This window comes from Monopterus albus, unplaced genomic scaffold (assembly GCF_001952655.1).
Source record: "Monopterus albus unplaced genomic scaffold, M_albus_1.0 scaffold29.1, whole genome shotgun sequence".
In the NCBI taxonomy this organism is placed as follows: domain Eukaryota; kingdom Metazoa; phylum Chordata; class Actinopteri; order Synbranchiformes; family Synbranchidae; genus Monopterus; species Monopterus albus.
The window spans coordinates 4953610-4974887 of NW_018127909.1; the positions used below are offsets into that span (position 1 = coordinate 4953610).

The following is a 21278-nucleotide window of genomic DNA, read 5'->3' on the forward strand; positions in this document are numbered from 1 at the left end:
GTTTCTCTGCAACGAGATGGTCCCATCTGGGGGTAATAGGAGACAATGACACCCGAAGTGTGTTGCTTATGTTCAGTCTACTCCGTTGTTTTGTTTTGGTTGCTGTCACTGCAGAAAAACCCGCTTCACACAGATGGGATGTCGGAGATGGCAACAGGGTTTTCAGTGCTGTGGTGGCGATCTCAGGGTATTCTGTCATGACTTTAATCCAGGACACCGACAGAGTTGTTGTCTCGAACATACTTTTAAGGCCGTCGTCATTTGCGATCTCCAGCAGTTGATCTTTTTCTTGCACAGACCTGCTGGATTCACCTGGTTTGTTGACAAATGGGTTGCGGATCCATTCCTTGGCAGTTCGTGGGTCCTTTGTGGTTGGGAAGTAGCGCTCGAACTCTTTTATAAGCAAAGACAGGTGATCGTGCACCAGCTGGGAGAATGAAGGCTCAGGCTCAGTCTCACCCAAAATCCCCGCTAATGTTTGAAACATGTCCAAAATGCCTCTGTTGACGCGCCGTCCCCACAAATCCAGTTTGGCTTTAAATGCAACTACTTTATCTGTCAACTTGAAGAAAGTTGTCATTTTCCCCTGAAGTGACAGATTGAGTTCATTGAGCAGGCTGAATATGTCGCACAAGTAAGCCAGTTTTGGCGCTCAAGTGACCGAGATGTAACCGAGAGAATACGGTCATTTTTCAAAATAAAAGATCGTTCAGACTCAGATAATAAATAAAACGGAAATAATTAATGATTTCTTGTGCGGCCCGGTACCAATTGATCCACGGACCGGTACCGGTCCGCGGCCCGGGGGTTGGGGACCACTGGTATACGGTACTTTTAATTGTAAGAATTTGCGATTTAGGACTGCACAAATGACAGGTCTTCTTTTAGCTACTCACTATCCACAGTGTTTGCTTCTCTACATTTTATCAAGTAAATGCTTTAATGATCTTGTTGACATTTATATGACAGTGTACCCCCAGTAACACAATGAAAGCTCAATACTTAAAAGCAATACACTCCACTCAAAAGCTCCACTCACAGGCACCCTGGCCACAGTGCGGCGCTTGACTCCAATGAGAAACCAACTTCAACACTGTCGCTATGTTTAGCTATGTGATAACTTATCTGTTTGGTCACGTCTCAATTTTAGTTATTATATATATATATGTCACTCGGCACTTAAGCAATTTTACGGGACGTCGAAAACAGTATCGTACTATTTTGCTCTTCATTTGTCTTAATACCAAAAACACAAACAAATCTACTTTAGCATAGTTTGCATTTAGCAAACTTGGATTTAGCTAACTTTGAACTACATTTCCCATCAGCGCATGCGGCAAAAATCGTGTTTTTGTAGGAAGTGTTCCTGTTCGAGCATTATTGTACCATCCGGTTCAGGAGTGGTGGACTGAGCTTGGACGAAAACAAGCTTTCGGCGGCAGACAGAGAGTCGTAACAATACAGGGGCACAGGCGGTTTGTTGGCTGCATGTGGATGAAGCTGTGACTAAATGCGACTCAAATTTTGTAAGGTGAGGGGAGAGGGGTGAGGGATAGAAGGGGGAGGGGGCGTTGTTTTTAAGCTATCAAACCTTGAATACCACTGAACAATGCTAGCCCATCACAAGCAATGTAAAACGTCGCTAAGGGTTCAGTGGCGCCATTGAGCATTTTCCCTGATTATGTCTTGTTTGTGTTGTCTAGTGTGCATAGACATAATTTGCTGTGGTTGGAGGCTACCTTGCACCGCTGTGGTGGCTGCTGTTGAACTGAAACAGAGCAGTCCTTGTCTGTCTCCTCCCCTCCCCTCTGTCTCTGTCAAGTCCACATGACAGCAGTCTTAAAACCTGCACCCTGGGTTACACTTTAACTGGCTGGGACTCCAAACTTTACTGCTGAATAATACTGGCAGTGAGTCTTAAAGGTTCTGTTCAGCCAAATTAAACAATACATTGCTCTGATTTACCTCTAGTGGTCTCGTGATGGAGCCATAGAGGTAGAAACTTATTAACTTGTTTACCTGTTCTGGTTCAGTTTCAGGCACAGGGAAGTATTTACCACTGAGAGAGTGAGATGTACAATAGCAGACAACACTTTATAGATTAGACACAATTCATAACAATAAATGGACACTCCAGGTTAGAAGTCCCACAGAGGTACAGAGCTCTGTAGTGGAAACACACAATTTGGCATCCACATAAATGGGACAAGAAGGAGAGATAAGATCCTGAATCAGTGTTCACCTTTGCTAATATTGTCAGCATCAAAAAAAGAAAATCTGCTTCATTGTAACAGAATAGTAACATGGGCACATGCTATTTTACACAATAATTGCAGCACATCACATGGCTGTGTCAGCAGTTAATTTTGTCATCATCTGACTAAACTGATGTATCAACAACTGGCTAGCTGACCACTTCAGACAACCATTGTCCTAATGAAAATCCTTATCTATGAAACATCACACTATCAAAGTGCAGACATAGATAGTTAAATGCGCAAAACACAAATATTCATCATAAATAAGCATTCCTTTGCATTGTTTACTGCCTGTTTATACTAGTTATTTTGCATTGTTTGCACTGTTTGTTGCTGTTAATACTGCTTATCTTGTTATACTAGCCTTATATTGGTTTACTGTTTACTTGCCCCTTGCATGGGGATATGCACATGCACATGCACATTGAGAGCTGATGTACCAGAGTCAAATTCCTCTTGTGTCTGACAAAAAACAGACAACAAAACACACACCGTGTCCATCAAATGCATTGATTTGATCATCCATGGAATAACTCCACACTCTCCAAAAATGAAAGGCTTTAAAGTAGACATTACAGGTAAAGTAGGCTAGTCCGGTTATACTGTGGGTGTTTTCCATTTGTTATCCGGTTGTGCTGCTCATTCAGGTGTGCAGAGACAGCTTTTATGACGCAGTGAAAAAATACACATCTTGGCTACTCTTAATAATACACCCAAGTCACTGCAAAAAGTTTTAAGGAGAAGTACTTTCTTTCAGAAAATGGTCCTGTGAAAATGATTGGCAGTTTTTGTCAATTGGTGCTGTTCGGCACCCAGTCACAGGGATGTTACTTTCTGTCAACTTTTATCTCTAGCTATAGCTAATATTGTGCTGTCATGCAGACACATATTTAGCCTATATTCATCTAGTCTTTTTACAAAGTAAGTAACTGAACAGTAGCAGTGGGTTTCCATCTGATTCCTAACTGGTGAGCCACATTGAGTCTAAGTTAGAGAAAGTCAGGTGCTTAGTCAGGTGTAATAGTGGTATCAGTAATCTTTTACAGAGTGGTCTGCTGGGGTGGTGGGGTGGCAGCATTTTGACCGCAGACAGGAAGAGATTAGACAAACTTGTCAAGAGGGCCAGCTCTGTCCTGGGAAGTCCCCTTGACCCAGTGCAGGTGGTGGGAGACAAGAGGATTAGCTAAGTTAGCATTGCTGCTGGAGAAGGCCTCCCAACCCATGCATGAGACTCTGACAGCACTGGGCAGTTCCATCAGTGACAGACTGCTTCACCCCAAGTGCATGAGGGAGCATTATTGCAGGTCCTTCCTTCCTGCTGCTGTCAAGCTGCACAACCAGCACTGCTCCCAGTAGGCCCGTGCGCAATTATATGTAAATATTAGTTTTACAGTCGGGTCGACTGTGGTTCAGTGGGTAGAGCAGTCATCTCCCAACTGGAGGGTCAGAGGTTCAAATCTCAGTGCCTGCAGTCCACATGTTGAAGTGTCCTTGGGCAAGACGCTGAACCCCAAAAGTGCCCCTGATGGTTAGAGCCATCGGTTGATTTGGCGCTGCAGATGGCTGCCTCGGTTCTGTAATGGAAACAAATTCCTTGTGTGTAACATACTTGGCCAAATAAAGATGATTGTCCTTATTATGATTATCCTGATTAATTTGATTATTATATTTTGTATTGCTTATATTGATATATTGTCTGCTACTTTTTCTACGTTTACCACTGACTGCCTTGTTTCTATCCCTTTGCTGCTGTAGCCTTGTGAATTTCCCTGTTGTGGGGCTAATAAAGGTTAATCTCATCTTCTTGCCTTTAGGTTTTGGGTTTTGCGTTATGATTGTTGTAAAACTTCTAAATGTGTGTTACTGCTTCCTTAGGCAGCCGTCATTCCCAGCCTGTTTAGTGCGTCACCCCTTCAGGCTGGGCCATGAATAAACAACCGAGCAAGGAGAGTCTGAAGGACAAGGTGAAGGGGATCTTTGGACTGGGAACCCCGCGTCCACCCAGTAAACAGAGTGACGCCAAACCGTCCGAGTTTATCATCACGACTGACATCATCAGGGTGTGCAGAAGAGACTGTCTAAACATCTGTGCATGTTCATACACACTAAAACTCACAATGATTTTTATTTCTTTCCCATCATGCCATGTCACAGCCTTATTTTTCACCTCTGTCTCTTTCAGGAGCTCCACGCCGACTGCGGGCTGAGCAACCGTGTTCGCATGATGAACCATGTCTGCGATCTGGCCAAAACAAAAAGGTTTGAGGAGGTGAGTCTGTGCCAGTTGTGATATGTGTGATATAGCAGTACATGCTCTGTGTAACTGTACAGTGGAACCTTGGATTGCGAGTATAATTCGTTCCGGCAACGTGCTCGTAATCCAAAGCACTCGTATATCAAAGTGAATTTCCCCATAAGAAATAATGTAAACTCAGATGATTCGTTCCACAACCACTTATCCATATAAAAATGATTACAGCAATACAAAATACAGTATAAAGTAAAAATTAAACAAATTAACCCGCACTTGACCTTTGAAAAGAATCGTGGCTGGCGTGAGGGGCCATTGTTACAGTACAGATATTGACTCTACGAGTGAAGCGCGAGAACCATTGGCTCAGCTGTGTCGTGTGTCACGTGACACTTGGCAGACAAAGTGTACGTACTACTCGTATTGCGAGACCTCGCTCATATATCCATTCAAAATTTTTGCTCATCTTGCAAAACACTCGCAAACCAGGTTACTCGCAATCCAAGGTTCCACTGTATGTGGTTTTCAGCATGCAGTGGAGGCAGTATGGAAAGCTGTGGAGGACATGCTGACTCCAGAACAGCCACCTGAGGCCAGACATGCTGTTCTGCAGCTGCTGAGGGCCATTATACAGGGACAGGTATACACATGCCCCGCACACACACAGGAGAGGTTACAAAATGTAGATTTAGTTGTATTTTCTTAAAGGGATGTTCATGGTTTGTGTGAAGGGGGAGCGACTCGGCCCTCTGAGAGCCTACTTTTTCAAGGTGATCAGAGACTACCAGCCATGCAATGAAGACCTCTCAGATAGACTGGAAGTCTTCAAGGCCTTGACAGAGAATGGGAAGGACATCACATACCTGGAGGAGGACATAGGTAAAACTCTACAGAAAGATGTTAATGTACTGTTAAATCTACACTGGGTTATTTTTTAATTCAGCAGTGTAGTCCTTTTGGTTATGAGCTGCAACTTTTTTTTATTTAGATTCCACTGACTTCAAATGCAGAATAAGCACTGACTTGTATTGGGTTGCATGCTAGTTAGTGCTCGTTGTTCGCTGTCTTTATACTGTACATCTCATGTCAGAGCTAATTAGTTTCAGCTTGTCATCACTGTTCTTTTTTTTGTATTTTAAGTTGTCTTTGTGTTGAAATGAACACATTTTCCAGGTTGTATCTTACCAATGCCCCTGCACTTTGGGCAATGATATGATGAGTTTTTTTTTAAAGAAAACTTAGTGGTGTGGTGGATCGTAGGTGACCCGAACAGATCCACACCCACGATACAGCACATCGCAGTTTAATCGCAAAGTTTAACCAGCACAGTCTGAAATTAAAATTTTCTTACTTGAAAAATGATCTAATCCATGACTCAAAGTCTGTGATCTGATCCCATCCATCAGGTTTGTTGATTTGCTGCACCTCTACTGGTAGAGGCAGAGATTCATTTTAATATGAACCACATTAGTGCTTGTAAAGGCATGACTGGTCTTCTGTACACCTCGTTGTTTTTTTTCCTTGTGTTTCCCCAGCACGCTTTGTCCTCCTGTGGATGGACATAGGTCTGACCTCAGATTTTCTTCATGTTCTTGTGAATCTGGTGAAGTTTAACAGCTGCTACCTGGACCAAAATGTCTCCATCATGGTCCAGTAAGTCAGACAGACAAAGAGACACACTTTAGTTTTTCTTTTATATGGGAAATGTTGTTAACTAGCTTTTTTTGTGTGTTCCGTTGTGCTCCATGTAGGAAAATATGTCTCTTGTGCAATAGAACAACATCCTCTACAGATATTGAGGTGGGTATTTGTTTTTCTGTCACTTCACTCAACCGAGCATAACTGCAGTGCAACATGTTTTCAAGTGTGAGCTCAAGAACAATCAGCACTTTCTTTGTTCGGTCATCTTGTTATCATTCAACAGTACATGCTGCTCTGCTCAAAAGTTACAGCTGTTGTTACTGGTCTAAAGCCATCACGTAAACCATAATCAGGAGAAAGAAAAAGGATTTATCGATAAGAACTTGAGTGGGCCTCACGTATCAACATGTGTATCGTACTTGCTGAATGTGTATTTATTGGCACTAAAAGAAACCTGCAGGCACTGAGGGAAGAGATTTATTTCACCCGTGATTTCTGATTCTGAAATGGTACAGTACAGTAATGGAGCATCCTGAATATTTTAAACTGCCAGGGCTGGAGTCAGTCAGTCAGTCTGAGTGTCTAAGCATGCAGATATATTGAAGTAGTCCTGTTTTATAATGGGCAACAGCATTACACACCCATATAGTGGGGATTATGTTTATGCTTCAGTGGAATACTGTAAACACTAGTATGAAAACAGGATTTGCATTTTATTTGTGTCATGGTCTGTATTGTTGTGTTCAGGTAGCACTACAAGTACTGGATGCTGTGGTGTGTTACAACTGCCTGCCCTCAGACTCTCTCACTGTCTTCATAATTACACTCTGTCGGACAGTCAACGTCAAGGAGTTTTGTGAATCTTGCTGGAAGGTGAGAGGATCACATAAATATACAGTGTATATACTTTTTTCTTTTGTTTTGAAGTCTTCACACTTGCTAATTAATAACGGTCTGTCCTGGTCTCCTCTCCTCCTCTGCCGTTGTGCATTGGTCTCTATTGTTGTCCTGCTCTCTGCGTCTCCAGTTGATGAGGAAGGTGCTGGGGACTCACCTCGGCCACAGTGCTATTTACACCATGTGCCGCATCATGGAGGAGAGGTATTGTTCCTCAGTGTTCCAGAGCTTGTGGTGCTTTAATAAATCTGTATTACTGTGGAGAGGGTATTGCTCTCCTCTTTATGCATGTCCCTCTAACTACCTGTGATTTCCACCAGGGTGTACATGGAGGATGCACCATTGTTGAGAGGAGCTGTATTCTTTGTAGGAATGGCGCTGTGGGGCGCACATAGACTCCCTGCCCTGAAAAACACCCCCACACTGGTTCTTCCATCTTTTTGCAAGGTAACACACATATACACATACAGTACATGCATTCTTGTTCTGATTCCCTTTGTCATGGGTAGGGGTTATAGCTTTGCTGGCACTTGTTGGTTTGTTAATATTCTAACTCAAAAAATAATGAACGGTTTTGATAAAATTTTTGGGAGGGATAGGGTATGGTTGATGGATTGAGCAAATTTTTGTGCTGATCTGTACAATAGTTTGGATACATGAATATTTTTAAACATTATTAACCATTGTGAGTGCTCTAAAGGCTGCTGACTGTATGTGAGCCCCCTTATGGTCAAAGTACGTGGCTGCGCTGCTGGTCACTTTGAGCATAAACACAGAGACAGACTCAAAGCTGCTAACATTTTCATCAGTAGAACTGGTATTGTGCTATTTTATAATATTTTTGCATTGTTTCAGATGACACAGTAGCCACTTGGAGAATATGTGGTCAGTCTATCCTGGTAATAGAAATTGTTCCGACATTTTCAGAGATGTGAGTGCTCGTTAACTGACCAAAATGTCTGTTAGCAGGCAGCTACGTCTCGTTCAGAGCACAGTAGTCTGTCAGCGAGGACGCCAGTGTTCCATCTGCACATTAAAGCTGCATTTCCATTGTCAGAACCTAAAAAGCAGTACACCTTTTGCTTCCCTTAACCGTCACGTGGCCCATCCTACTTTGCTTTTCCATTGTATTTTCTCTTTTTGGTCTCTAGAGGAGGGAAGGACTGTGTTCCAGTGCAGACCTCTTTTCTCGCACTCCCCTCATTGAAATCCCTGTTTTACCCCTAAATCAATGAGTAGATGTTTGTCATGTCTGTTTTTTTGTTTTTATAACTTTCAAACCAATAATGCTATCAGCATCATTCTAAACTATCATGGAAATATTGCTTTTATGGCATTATGGGAAAATGGAGTTACCCCTTGGCGGAGGTATGTACTCCCCTAGTGCTGTCTAGTTCTAAGCACATTGTTATGGCCACTTGACCATATTACTTATTGCATAATAGCCACATAAGACGTTTTTGTTTTTGTTATACAACATAGTGCGTTGTCTGGGGCTGCATTAATGGTTATTTTCATTAATAGATAATCTAATTATTTTCTGTGTTATTAATTTGGTCTAAAAATATCATAAAACTGAAAAAAACCTGTCATAATTTTCTGAAGCCCAAGCTGACGTATTAAACCTTCATGTATTGTTTAACCCTAACGATATTCGCTGTGCTGTTGTACTAATAAAAAATAAATATTTATTAGATTATATGGCAAACTTTTAATTGATTATGAAAATTGGTGCCCACTCATTTTCTGTGACCACTCGCTGATTTACCGATTGTTTCACCTCTAATATTGTTTGTGTAAAAATGTGAACTTCAGAGCAGTATGGTGGCCCTGAGAACTCACAACAAGCAAAGTAAGAGAACAAAAAATGCTGCAAATATGGAAAACACAAACAAGCACACAGAAAACCTACTGTACATGTAAGCTTGTTTTTCAGTTCCGCTAATTACCAAATTATAGCAACATGTGTGTCCCAGCTTTGCTCCCAGAAATGTTTTCATTATAGTCTGTACTGTTTGCATCGCTTTCGTACACCTCCGTGCTAGTGATAGCCATAGCTGGAGGCTCTTTGTTGTTGTCTGTCCGTCCGCCTGTCAGCGATATAGAAGAGCTGAGACAAATAATGAGAAATATATTAGCAACAGCACAATGTTTGGAATAAATCGGTTGGTGTTTTACTTCTGCTACTCAGGCCATGTTGTGTGCCAATGAGGTGGTGTCCTATGAAATCGTCCTCTCCATCACCAGACTGATCAAGAAGTATGGCAAAGAGCTGCAGGTGGTCACCTGGGACATACTGCTGGGCATCATAGATCAGCTGCTCCTGCAGATCCAGGTACATGTACATACCGCACGTGTAAGCACACACAATGAAATACCAGTTCTTATTTGACTTATGATGTGCATCATCTGCATTCCAGACAATAAGCAGTGGAGAGCTGAAGGCCATTGTCTATGAGCTCTTGACCACAGTAGAAGAGTTGTATGAGCAGGGTGGTTACCACGGCTCCACAGAGAAGTTCTTCAGTCTGGTGGAGAAATGTGCTGACAAGAGACCTGTTAGTTCTTTTGAGGCTTTCTCCATCTGTGCCATTCTGTACTGTCATTTCATTCTTTTACATACAGCTGCTGCTTTTCTAATATTGCTCTTGCATGTGTGTGTGAGACAGGATGCATCAGTGCTGACGCTCATCTCGTACAGGGCCCAGTCTATCCAGCCAGCCAAGGATGGCTGGATTCAGAGCCTTCACCGCCTCATGGAGAAATTCTTCAGGTAGGACGCTCACACATCCAGTACCTCAGCGTGCAACATTTTATATTTTATTTGAGTTATAACCTTGATCCCTGTCTTGTCTTGCCGTGTTGTAACGTTTCATGTCCTTCTTTGTCATCTCACTGTCTCTCTGAAAGGAATGATACTCGCAGTGTGATAAGGATCAAAGTGCTTCATATCCTGTCCTTTGTTCTCAGTACCAACCGACAGCTGTACGAGGTTTGTATGTTCACACACAGGCACTCGCACGTTTGCATTCTTATTAACTGTCATATCCATTGTCAGCTACTCTGTATGTATGCACATTCCACTGGTCAGATTCAGGGTTAATAAATCTTTGTTGTCTTTCGTGTAAGATAACTGAAGATGTTAAGATGTCTGTTTTGAACTGTTGACCATTAGATAAGGCTGGGTTTCGATAGCCGGTTCTGTTTTGGATATTAATAATTGTGTACACTGTGTATTTGCTGTTGTGCACTGATTTGTGCTATTTGATACAGTTTGCTCCGATGTATAGATCATTAAAATTCCTCATTGTTTGCTGACTTATTCCAGGATGAGCTGATTGAAATGGCGGTGATCCCCCATCTTTGTGGGATAGCTGAAGACAGGGACCTGGCCGTCAGAAAACAGGCCACACAGCTACTGGTGGACCTCGCTGAGGGCTGCAATACACACCACTTCACCGGCCTGCTGGACATCATTGAAAGGGTACACACACACACACACACACACACACACACACACACCCTTAATCTCACTTGGAACTTCACATAGGATGTGTTCACATTACCACTCCTCCTGCTGTCAGATTGGAATTCATGTGTTTTTCAGCGTCTCTCTCCTCTGCACATGCACATATCACCTGTAGTCATCAGTCAGTGCCGGTCCCTTACAGACTGGTAAAAGTAAATCTGGTGGAGAGCATGACAGTGACAGAGGTCAATGGAGATGTTTTACATTTGTTGGACATTTATAGAGAAGTTTCTGATCAAGCCAAACTGGGAGGACCATGTTTTAATCAGGCAGTTTTTGTGGAAACGATTTGCCTTTTGGACAAATGATGTTGTCATTATTGTTGTTATTCTGGTATGTACGGATTCACATTTCAGTTAAATCTGAACGTGTGGCCGTGTATGACCTCGCTGGCGTTCACACCATACTTGACACTTACAAACATGAATGTGAACTATCAACACAAAAGATTGGATCTGACGGTTAAATCAGAATTGGCTTTGAATTGTGAACGTAGCCTTCATTCTCTTCATTGTAGCCAAGACAAGATCGTTTCAGTGTTTGTTTTCTCTTTAGGTGGCCAGTCGCTCTCTGGTGTGTTCAGGAGCCCTGGAGGTTTCCGAGAGAGACCCCATGGCAGAGTCTCCTATGGAGGATGTCAGGACTGCTATACTGGGATTGCTGGAAATCCTGCAGGTACAGTACACACATGTAGATATTAAAGACTAGATTCACCAAGGTGATGTTAAAGACCAATTTAACAGCAGCTAAAAATCTTTTGTCCAGACCTACACTGGCTCTATCACTGACCTTGCTCTAGTGATGTAGATGTGCACTCCAGGCTGTGTTTGTACACCACTGTTTGGTGTGGTTACTGAACACATCTTACATCTCAGAGACATAACAGTCACGTTCGACAGAGAGCAACAACTCTTTTCATTCGAATGTTGTTATTTTTTAAGATTCGTGTTGGTGTTATTTCAGGAACTAGAATTACAGCTTTGCAGTTGTACGTCTCCACCAACCAGTCAAAATCAGGGGAATGGGACAGATGTCACTGACCTTGACCTTTGACCACCAAAATATAATCAGTTCATGTTTGAGTCCAAGTAGACTCAAACATAATGCCTCTGGCTGCGACTTTTGCTGGCACAGAGGCACAAAGACAATTTATTAAGAAGGGTCTGAAGTTGGAACTCTATTTTTATTTTCTTATAACCTTAATGTTTTCACTGGTTTGTAGAGGCATACAACTGCAAAGTGGTAATTTTTGTTTGATATTGTTTAAACATCAGTTATATGTAAATGCAGCCGAAAGGACATAAGGAATAAATATCCTAACTAATGATGGTTGTCAGCTTCTTTTCATTTTGATTTTTAACTCAAGGCTCGTCAAGTTATGGAAAAACAGCAATTAAAAATGTTATGGCGATTCAGGTGGAAACTTGAGTACTTGAACCTGGTATGAACTTTGGGCGATGAACCTCCTTTTTCTCTCCTGGCAGAGCAAGCTTTACAGCCTACCAGCCAGCCATGCCAGTCGTGTTTATGAGCTGCTTATCAGCCACCTGCAGCTTCACTACAAGAACAAGTACTGCTCAGCTATTGCTTCCAGTATTAGAATACAGGTAGGGTTAATTCATTTTTTATGCAAAAGTGTGCATCTCTTACTGTATTTATAATGTACATGATTTGTTTAGTTTTAACTTTCTCTGTGCTTCAGGTGTTTGAGTTCTTCCTGATGATGCGTGCAGACTCTCTTCACCGTCTTGGAGTCCCCAACAAAGACAGAGTGATGAGGTTCAGCCCTTACTGCTACTGTGACACAGGGTGAGGATGCACTCACGCACTCTTGTGACACCTCATACCTGCTGTTTTGCTCTTTAAAATTCAGTCAGCTTAATAATGATTGTGTTTTTTGCTTTTTTCAGGGAGCCAGAAAAGCGAGTTAGTGAAAAGAAGTCAGCAGGTTCAACATCTCCTCCTGCTGGCAGCCCTGCTCCCCCCACTGCTCCTCCCCCTTCAACAGTCTCGATCCGCTCAGCCTGCCTGCCCTACTCACCTGCTTTTAGCGTCATCCTGCAGTGCCTCAAGATGGTACATACATATGTAGGGCTGCAGTGGTATCTCAATTTCACGGTATACCATGGTATGAAAATTAACAGTTGTCATACCTCATTGGGTGAGAGGCTAGGTGCACCCTGGACAGGTCGCCAGTCTATCACACGGCTGAGATGTAGACAAACAACCCCACACACTGTCAGAGAAGCCAGAGTACCTGTTGAGAACCCACGCAGGCACAGGGAGAACATGCAAACCCCGCACAGAAAGGCACTGGGTCAGGCGGGGCTTGAACCCGGAACCTTCTTGCTGTGGGGCAGCCACCATGCCTCTGTGCCACCTGTAGCTGATAACAATAGTAATTGTGTAATACCATGAAACCTTGATATTTCCTAAGATGTTAATATACTGTGAAAATTTCATACTGTTGCAACCTTAACACACATACTCAAAACGATTGTGTTCAACTCACAGATAAGTGGCATGCATTAATAGAAATTCTACATTTAAACTGTGTCTGCACTTTTTTGTGGAGGCAATGGTTAATGGTCCAGTCAGATACACTTAGCAAATGAGTACAGTGATTTCCCTGCTATCTTTTTTTTGCGCTTGCAGGAGACAGATTGGAAGGTGCTGAAGCTCGTTCTTGACAAGCTGCCATGTATGTTGCAGTACAAAGTGCTGCTGCTGACCTCACCATGCAGCTTGGACCAGCTCTGTTCTACACTCTGCTGCATGGTATTGCAAAGAAAGCCACGTGCATACCAATCTATATTTACCAGTCTAAGCAAACTGCCTTTAAATGTTGCTCTTTTTTTTTGTCTGTATGCTTGTAGGTGACAGATCGGCTGATATCGGAGCGCCTGAAAAACACCCCAGAGGGTTTTTCTCGCACTGATGTTCAGCTGGCGGTGGTTCCTGCCCTGACAGCGATCTCCTCATATCACAACTATCTGGAGCAGCTGAGACAGGTACAAGTCATAATGTAGAAGATGCGATAAGGTATCTAGCGTAGTTTCTAGCATGTCCTGAATTCTGAATATTGGGTTGACTCACTATCAGGTTTGGCGCAAGAATATCCACATCTGGGCCACAAATTAATTGATTTAATTTCCCCTCTGCAGAGAGAGCTGGTTCAGTGCCTTGAGGCCGGCTTCATTTACCGCTGTGCCAAGCAATGTGTAGTGGCCCTTACAATGTGCACAGTGGAGATGCCAGACATCATGATCAAGCTCCTCCCTGCTCTTATTGTCAAGCTCACCCACATCTCCGCCACTGTTGCCATGGCATCTCCTATGCTTGAGTTCCTCTCCAGTGAGTCCCCTGAGATTTTCTCAAAACTTAAAATTTCCTTAGCACTGTGGATTGGTCAAGGTCAGTTAGTAACGTTAACTTTTGTTCAGATGTATAAAGACATCATATATGTTCTTCTCTTTCATAGCTCTGGTGCGCCTGCCCCATCTGTATGCCAACTTTGTAGCGGAGCAGTATGTCAGTGTGTTTGCCATCTCTCTACCCTACACTAATCCCTCCAAGTAAGTGCTCACAGCCACACACGAACAGAAGCATTCTCCTGCTTTCAAACACACACCTGTACACTCTTGACTTAATGTTTCTGTGGTTTTCTTCAGGTTCAACCAGTACATTGTGTCCCTGGCTCACCATGTGATTGCCATGTGGTTCATACGCTGCAGACTCCCTTTCCGCAAGGACTTTGTTCAGTACATCACAAAGGTGTGTGATGGTTTGACTTTCTGATATTAATCATTTTTTATGGCTTGATGTTTTTACTTTGAAATATTATATTACCAATGTAACTCAGAAAAAAATACAGGCAATGTAACACGTGACAAATTTCAAAAGCGTGCTTATACATCTATAACAGACAAATTTACACTTGAAGAAATATTTTACTTTATATGCAGCAGCTGTTCTTAAGTCTCTCAGCCAGTCTTACAAAGAAGGGAATCCAGGCACCCTGAAAATATTTTTTCCCACCATTATGAGATAATGGCTTAATAGCTTTATGCTAGTTCAGCATTCTGGGAAAAATGCTTATTTGCTTTCTTGCCAAGAGCTAGAAGAGCTATATCACTTGCATGCCTGTGTTTAAATACAAAGTCTGCAGCTAGCACCAGTTAGCTTAGCTTAACATAAAGACTGGAAACGGAGAGTAACAACTAGACTCTGGAAAGTCACTGTGCTCAGACTCTGTTACTGCTGTTTTGGAGCTTGTCCATGGTGCATGTAAAATGCAAACACACCCTTATCTCCCTTACGTTTCCAGCAAGGTGCTGAATTGTTAAATGTTAGTCTATGTAATGTCTTGTCCTTAAATCGTTTGACATTATTTACAATGTGCTGTAGGCCATGTATTCACTTTACCTACAGTACATATCAGGTTTGCATCTCTGTGCTTTTACATTCATGTCTTTGTGTCTTTCTCCAGGGTTTGCGTTCCAATGCCCTGCTGCCGTTTGATGACGGTCATGAGCAGAGTCCGTTTCGCGCTCGAAGCACCAGCCTCAATGAAAGACCCAAGAGGTAAAGCATATGGTCACACACAGCTGCAAGAGCAGATGTACAATCCAGCAGCACCACACACTGCCCTTGTGGCCACTCTTGTTTTAAGAGGGCTAGGGTTGCCAAGGTAACAGGGGACTCAGCATTGCTAGTACTATGGCATGATGGTTGCAGTTACTTCTTTTAGGTTGCCATGGTGATCATTGATTCATCTTATTTATTGTTTATGCTTTTTACATTTTGAATTTGTTCTTTCTGCCCCAGTTTTTGTTTATTTGAAACCCACTTCTCATGATTGACATAAGGGGGGTGGCCAAAATAACATGAACACCTGTCTATTTTGAGTCAACTCTATGGTAATATTTGAGGCTGTAGTATTATTCTCTAGGCTGTTGGATTGTGTTATATTATCCAGGTATTTGTGTTACTGTGGTCACCACCTGTACCTTATGAAAACGCGTATAGAGTGACAACCTAGGAAAAAAACTATTGGTTTTTTTCCTTCTGCTGTCACATCTCACCATCTGACCACTGTTTATGACCACAGTAAAAGCATACTCTACTGTACACAAAGAGAAATGCGCATCGTCTTTCACACAGAGGTGTAAGGAAGATTTTCTCAGCATTGTCATCTGTACAGGGTGTGAATATTTGTCAGTTATTCGTGTCTTAATTCGTCTCATGTCGTATAAGTAAAAAAAAAAAAAAAAAAAAAGTAACCAGGGGTGTACTGATGTGCCGTTGCACGATATATCACGGGCCAAAAATGTGACGATAGGCATTGTAAAACTAGGAAATGGGTCACAATAGGAAGTCACTTAAATCTGGAATCCCAGTAGATGTAAATGACAGTGATGTTACTGCTAGAGGGCGCAGTAGGAATAACCTGAGCCTTGATGACATTCACTCGCTACTTCAGCAGTCAGTTTAGTAATACACTGGCTAGAAATAAATAGAAGAGGAGGTGTTAATAGAGCATGCCCCATCGAACTATAACTCAGTTGTATGGCAGTACTTTGGTTTTCCAGCACAATGGCAACAAAATGGAGACTAAGTATTGTACTGAACGACGTCTGGCTTACACGGTAGCTAATACCAGTAACATGCTATATCGTCATAAGGAGAAGTTACAGTCTGGCCAACTTAACAGGTGGCACAAGGCCAAGCAACACTTGAGAAGACATTTTGCGCTACCACTTCTGGCATCTAGTCAGTATGCAAAAGAGATAACGCAGAACATCTGCATATTTATTGATTAAAAACTTGAGACCATTTTCAGTGTAGTTTACCCCAAGTGCAGCCTCTTTGTATATGTCTTTTTGTGTTTGGGTCCTCACACCTCGGAACGCCCTTGCTGCCAACTCTCCTCGTTACAGCTTTTCATAGTTGCTAAAATCATTTTTCAGTGATCTTTCATAACAACCCATTTTCAGTGTTACATATTGCTGCCATTCACCTAGTGATCTGTCTTTGTGCTGCTCATTGCCCACTATTGTTTGGGGTTCTGCATGTCAGATTTCACATGGATCATTTCAAGTTTATTTAAATATAAGAACATGTCATGTGATTATAATAGTTGTGATGTCAGGATTTAATTTGGGGGCCACCAGTTGTCTCCTACTACCTACAATCAACCTACAACAGTAACATGATTGGGTACACTTTCTCATTTAATTCATTGGGAATGTGTCCAAACCTTTGCCTGGAGGGGTTTTTAATATATTGAACTATTAAAAAGTAACAGTATTTATAGATGTAGCTTAACCAATTCTTAGCATTTAGTCCAGACCTGCTGTGCTCCAACCCTCATGTTTAACCCAGCATTTCATTTTCCATTGGATGTACTGTTTTTCTTGTGTTTCAACTTTACTTGTGTCAGGCCTGTGCTGAGTCCATCCCTACTATTTTACTTCTCCTCTCCTTGGCTTCACTATGTACCTGCTGTGTGAAATAATGTTTATTTTGTTGGTTGCTCTCCTGAATACTTTGTGTATGTATTTTCTTTCCGAATAGCAGAAGCTGTTTTACCCTCTGCTGTAGCTTGTCTGTTTTCCTTTTAGTTTATCCTTTTTATTATCTTCCTTGTCTTACTTCACTCTCCTGTAATCTGATTCATAGTGTTCACTGCTGTTAATTTTCACCTTGTTTTGTTTTTCTTGCAATTCTTCATTTGACCCTTCCCCTGCCTCCTGCGAATGGGTGCTGCGTTGTGGTTGTGGTTTTGGGGGGTGGTCATGTCATCCTGGACCTGTTCTTCATTGCTCCTGGCCCCTCCCCTCTCCTGTGACCTCTGCCCTTTGACCTTGCTGGCCCTGTCCTTACCCTGTTCCCCCATCTGCGTGGTGTATGCCCTCTTGTGACCGCTCATGTCGCTCTGGTGCTTGGGTGACGATTCCTGTTGTCTCCCGGTACATCTCCGCACACTGCACTCTTGCCCTCTACGTGCCCAAACCATCTCCACCCTCATGATGACCCACCCCCTTACTGCCCACTGCCACGGTATTGCCAACCCGGGCCCATTTACCTCACCCTTTGCCATGGGGTACTCATCACCACCCAGTCTGCGGGTGGCAAAAGTGACGAAGGCGGCAGCAGCAGTAGCCAATAGCAGCAGCTCTCCAGTTAAAGAGCTGAGGGACCTGTCAGCCATGGACGCTTTCCGCTCCCGCAGCATCAGTGTCTCCGAACATGCGGTCCGCAGGTTAGAGAAGAGACTTCTTGGTAAACAAACAAAAATAAACAACAACCCAAACACTTGTTGCCTCCTCCATGGGATGAATGTTGGGGTGCAGGGCCATTGTCATGGGAGTTTGTTGGGTGGGCACTGGGTGGTTTGATGCCAGGGACATCTGAAGCGGGTGGTGCATGCTGGAGGAAGGTTTTTGTGTTGACCTTTTTCGTTTGTCTTTGGCTGCGATCATACACGTGCAGATTTTGTTCTAATGATTTTCCTTTGCATGCAGGAGACCTTGGTCTTGATCCATGCTGTCTTTTTCTGATTTTGCTCTAACACTGATGTTGCAGTTTTTATTTTCATTAAATTTTTGTTTGTATTTGATTTCACTTTTTTGTTTGCTTTGCTGACTGGTTTTTGATTGGCCTAGCAGTAAATGAAAGGCCGGAGGGACCAGTGCAAAGCATGTGTATCTAAAGTGATGGAACCGCAGCCTACAGTTCCCTTTTCCTGGTCAAAAGGGGAATTTGGGTTCCTCTGCCATTGACAGGGACCACAGCAACACAACAGCTCTGTTTGCTTGCTTGACATATTTTTGTTTTTGTTTTGATACACTCACAAGCATACACTGTGCTTCTATGACCATGGCAATCTCCTATTTTGGGATTTTAGTGCTACCTGGGCTCATATGAACTTTGAATACAGTTTAAATACAGATTCAAGTCATTCATATCACCACACATGTTTACACAGTCTTTGCCTCACTTATCTTTATACCTTCATACTGATCTCTGCTTGGCTGTTGTGCTCAAGTGACACGTGTGATCTATCACTGCAGTTGTCAGACTCGGTGTCATACCATTCCTACCCAAGAGATGGAAGCCTAGTACTGTAATGTTGGACACTTGTAATGTAATATATTTAATGTATTTAATTTGAGAGAGAAACAGGGAACTTTAAGAGGCTAAACAACTGCAGTGTAGACCTGCTTCAGCTGCCAAATGACTGCTGTTTTCTCCAGCTGCTGATTTTGTATCTCTTGAATAGTAACAACTGAGTGAGTAATTAAACTGAGGCCTGTCTCCTGGTGGACACTGGAGTCATCTCAGACAACATGCCCATAGTTTAAGCTTTTAGACATTAAGGTAATCTAAATTTGATGTGATATCAAAAAAAAAGACCATAACACATGTATGTTTTAAGCATTGAATTTGTATAAATGCCATAAAATTCAGCTTTAATTTGAGCTGTGTCAGTTCACCTATAATGAACCGTGACAGCACATGATTCATTAGAACTTCATGGTCATGTTGTTTGGAGTATGTGTCCACTAGACATCAAACTGAAAAATGAATCACCATTAGTAGAAGAATGGTAAGTATAAGTGTGCGTGTAAAAGATGCTACTTCACACACTGGGACTTGGTCTGAGTGAGAGTTTTTTTTCTTTTTTTTTTCTGTCCCTGCTGACAGAATCAATGAATCCGCACAGACGTTTTAAAACCAGACTGACTTTTACACTATTTTACACCGTGGATGTAATCTTGTGCTGTAGGTGTATGAAAGCTTGACAATACTCATCTTCAGCTGAGATGCATTGCTGGCAAAACAGCCTTCCCCTGATTTTTTTCATCAGGCTGAGACAGAAAAAACTAGAACGCTTTACCATGATGGATCCACCAAGGACAGATCCTTTTGTATTGGTATCTTTCTATATTCTTCCCATCATTGTGTTCTGCTCCATTTATTTTAATATTTGTTCTTTTAATTCACTGTGTGAATCGCATACTGTTAAGAGAGAATTGAGTCATCTGAGTGTATTTATAAATCATTCTTTTAGTTTCACTGTTTCTTCTGAGCAGGGAGCCAGCACGGTTTTCAGTTAGTGTGCATTTATTTTCTGATTGAGACTGATGTTAATATCTGTAAATGCGCTCTTAACTGGCTTTGTGTGTAGAAGCCGCAGCAATGGTTGCTGTGGCTACAAAGAGGTGCTGTTCACTAACAAAGAGATTTGGCTTCAGCAGAAACATTAGTGCACAGTTAAGCACATTCATCCATGCATCTCCTGAATTTGTTTGTGTTTTTGCTGTTTAGTGACAGTGAGCATCAGTACGTTACACCAAAGATCCCCTCAATCTCCTACAGAGCTTATTTTACATTGAGTGTGATGTGACAGCTCATACTTATACCATGTCCCAGTGTACCTGTGTTTATGTGCATGAAACAGTGTTATCTTACTGCATATGCACAGCTGCTTCCACATGTGTGCATATAAAGCTTTAGCTGTCTTTGTTCTCTCATTTCAGAGCTTGCATGTCTCTGTGTGCATTGATTACATGCTGAAATACAATATATCATCTGTGCGCCCTCTTCACCTCTTGCTGTTGTTTACCCTTCTTTCTGTTTCCTCCGCTAGGATGCACACCTCAACCACCACCTGCAGTCTGGGCTCCGCTGATGAAAATGCGGTGACTCAGGCAGATGAAGGGCTGAAGACGGTCCACCTGGAGCTCACTGAGACTTGTTTGGACATGATGGCACGTTATGTGTTTTCCAACTTCTCTGCACTGCCCAAGAGGTTGGTAAAGGCTTGTTTTTCTTTCTGTGTGCTTGTATGCTGGTTGTCACATTTTGGTAAAAGAATTATACGTCTGTAGAAGTGATGAATTTGTCCTCTTAGGTCTCCCATTGCAGAGTTCCTGTTGGCAGGGGGTCCCAGTCTGACCTGGCTCGTGGGCAACAAGCTGGTGACGATCACAACCAGCGGAGGGGTCAGAACACAAGCACTGCTGGGCCTGGACATGGCTGAACGTCTGGGAGGAGGAGGAGGGGAAATGACGAGGTGAAACACACTCACAGAAAAATGATGAGAAGTCCTCACATTCTTTGGTTTTAAATCATCATTTCTCTGTCTCCTGGTCCTGCAGGTCAGATCCCTCACTACACACCCGAATAACCAAAGAGGCTCCAGCCAAACTGGAGTCACAGTCAAGCCAGCAACACAGCAGAGCCACACGCATACGGGTCCGCTCCATGTCAGGTAATTTTCCCATGCTGTGGCCTGAGGATGAGCCTCTTCTTCATTTATTTGGACTATAACTATGCCTTTGGTAGTGAAAACAACTTTCTAATGTCTAATACTAAGTTACCACTGTTGGATGATAAGGCAGGCAGTTAGTGCTATTTTTAAAAATATATTTTCAAAACAGCTTTTGAGTTGTGTTCCTTCCTGCTGTCTGGTTTTTGTGTTCCAGATGTGCAGACAGGCTTTTATCTCTTCAAGTCTGTTTTATTGTATCGGTTTTAGACTACAACCCACTCTACTCCTGATCAAGGTCAAAGTGTTTATTTGTCATATGCACAGTTAGGAAACGTGTTTCCCTGTACAATGAAATTCTTACTTTGCCGTCCACATGAATGCTACAAAATACAAATGAAATATAAAGTAGATAAATAAGTAACA

The 21278-nt window shown here is 42.4% G+C and overlaps 1 protein-coding gene across 5 annotated transcripts in view; it reads left to right on the top strand.

Moving 5' to 3' along the window:
• The window catches only part of tsc2 (TSC complex subunit 2), a 34102-nt gene that overhangs the window by 2777 nt on the left and 10047 nt on the right, over positions 1–21278 (top strand). Inside the window, exons 1-29 of one of the 5 annotated variants that reach the window (XM_020596032.1) lie at positions 1053–1531; positions 4134–4318; positions 4441–4527; positions 5039–5149; positions 5241–5388; positions 6045–6162; positions 6261–6309; positions 6898–7023; positions 7178–7251; positions 7368–7494; positions 9239–9382; positions 9468–9605; positions 9717–9820; positions 9958–10039; positions 10376–10531; positions 11132–11251; positions 12061–12183; positions 12279–12385; positions 12487–12652; positions 13232–13354; positions 13453–13587; positions 13741–13930; positions 14058–14151; positions 14248–14350; positions 15066–15160; positions 17700–17840; positions 20232–20393; positions 20496–20657; positions 20743–20855. In XM_020596032.1, the coding sequence (XP_020451688.1) occupies positions 4184–4318; positions 4441–4527; positions 5039–5149; positions 5241–5388; positions 6045–6162; positions 6261–6309; positions 6898–7023; positions 7178–7251; positions 7368–7494; positions 9239–9382; positions 9468–9605; positions 9717–9820; positions 9958–10039; positions 10376–10531; positions 11132–11251; positions 12061–12183; positions 12279–12385; positions 12487–12652; positions 13232–13354; positions 13453–13587; positions 13741–13930; positions 14058–14151; positions 14248–14350; positions 15066–15160; positions 17700–17840; positions 20232–20393; positions 20496–20657; positions 20743–20855 (3433 nt within the window). In that variant the 5' untranslated portion in view covers positions 1053–1531; positions 4134–4183. Of the gene's footprint in view, positions 1–1052; positions 1532–4133; positions 4319–4440; positions 4528–5038; positions 5150–5240; positions 5389–6044; positions 6163–6260; positions 6310–6897; positions 7024–7177; positions 7252–7367; positions 7495–9238; positions 9383–9467; positions 9606–9716; positions 9821–9957; positions 10040–10375; positions 10532–11131; positions 11252–12060; positions 12184–12278; positions 12386–12486; positions 12653–13231; positions 13355–13452; positions 13588–13740; positions 13931–14057; positions 14152–14247; positions 14351–15065; positions 15161–17699; positions 17841–20231; positions 20394–20495; positions 20658–20742; positions 20856–21278 lie in introns of those variants that run through there. The other 4 variants (XM_020596033.1, XM_020596034.1, XM_020596035.1 and 1 more) reach the window with 4 other exon arrangements.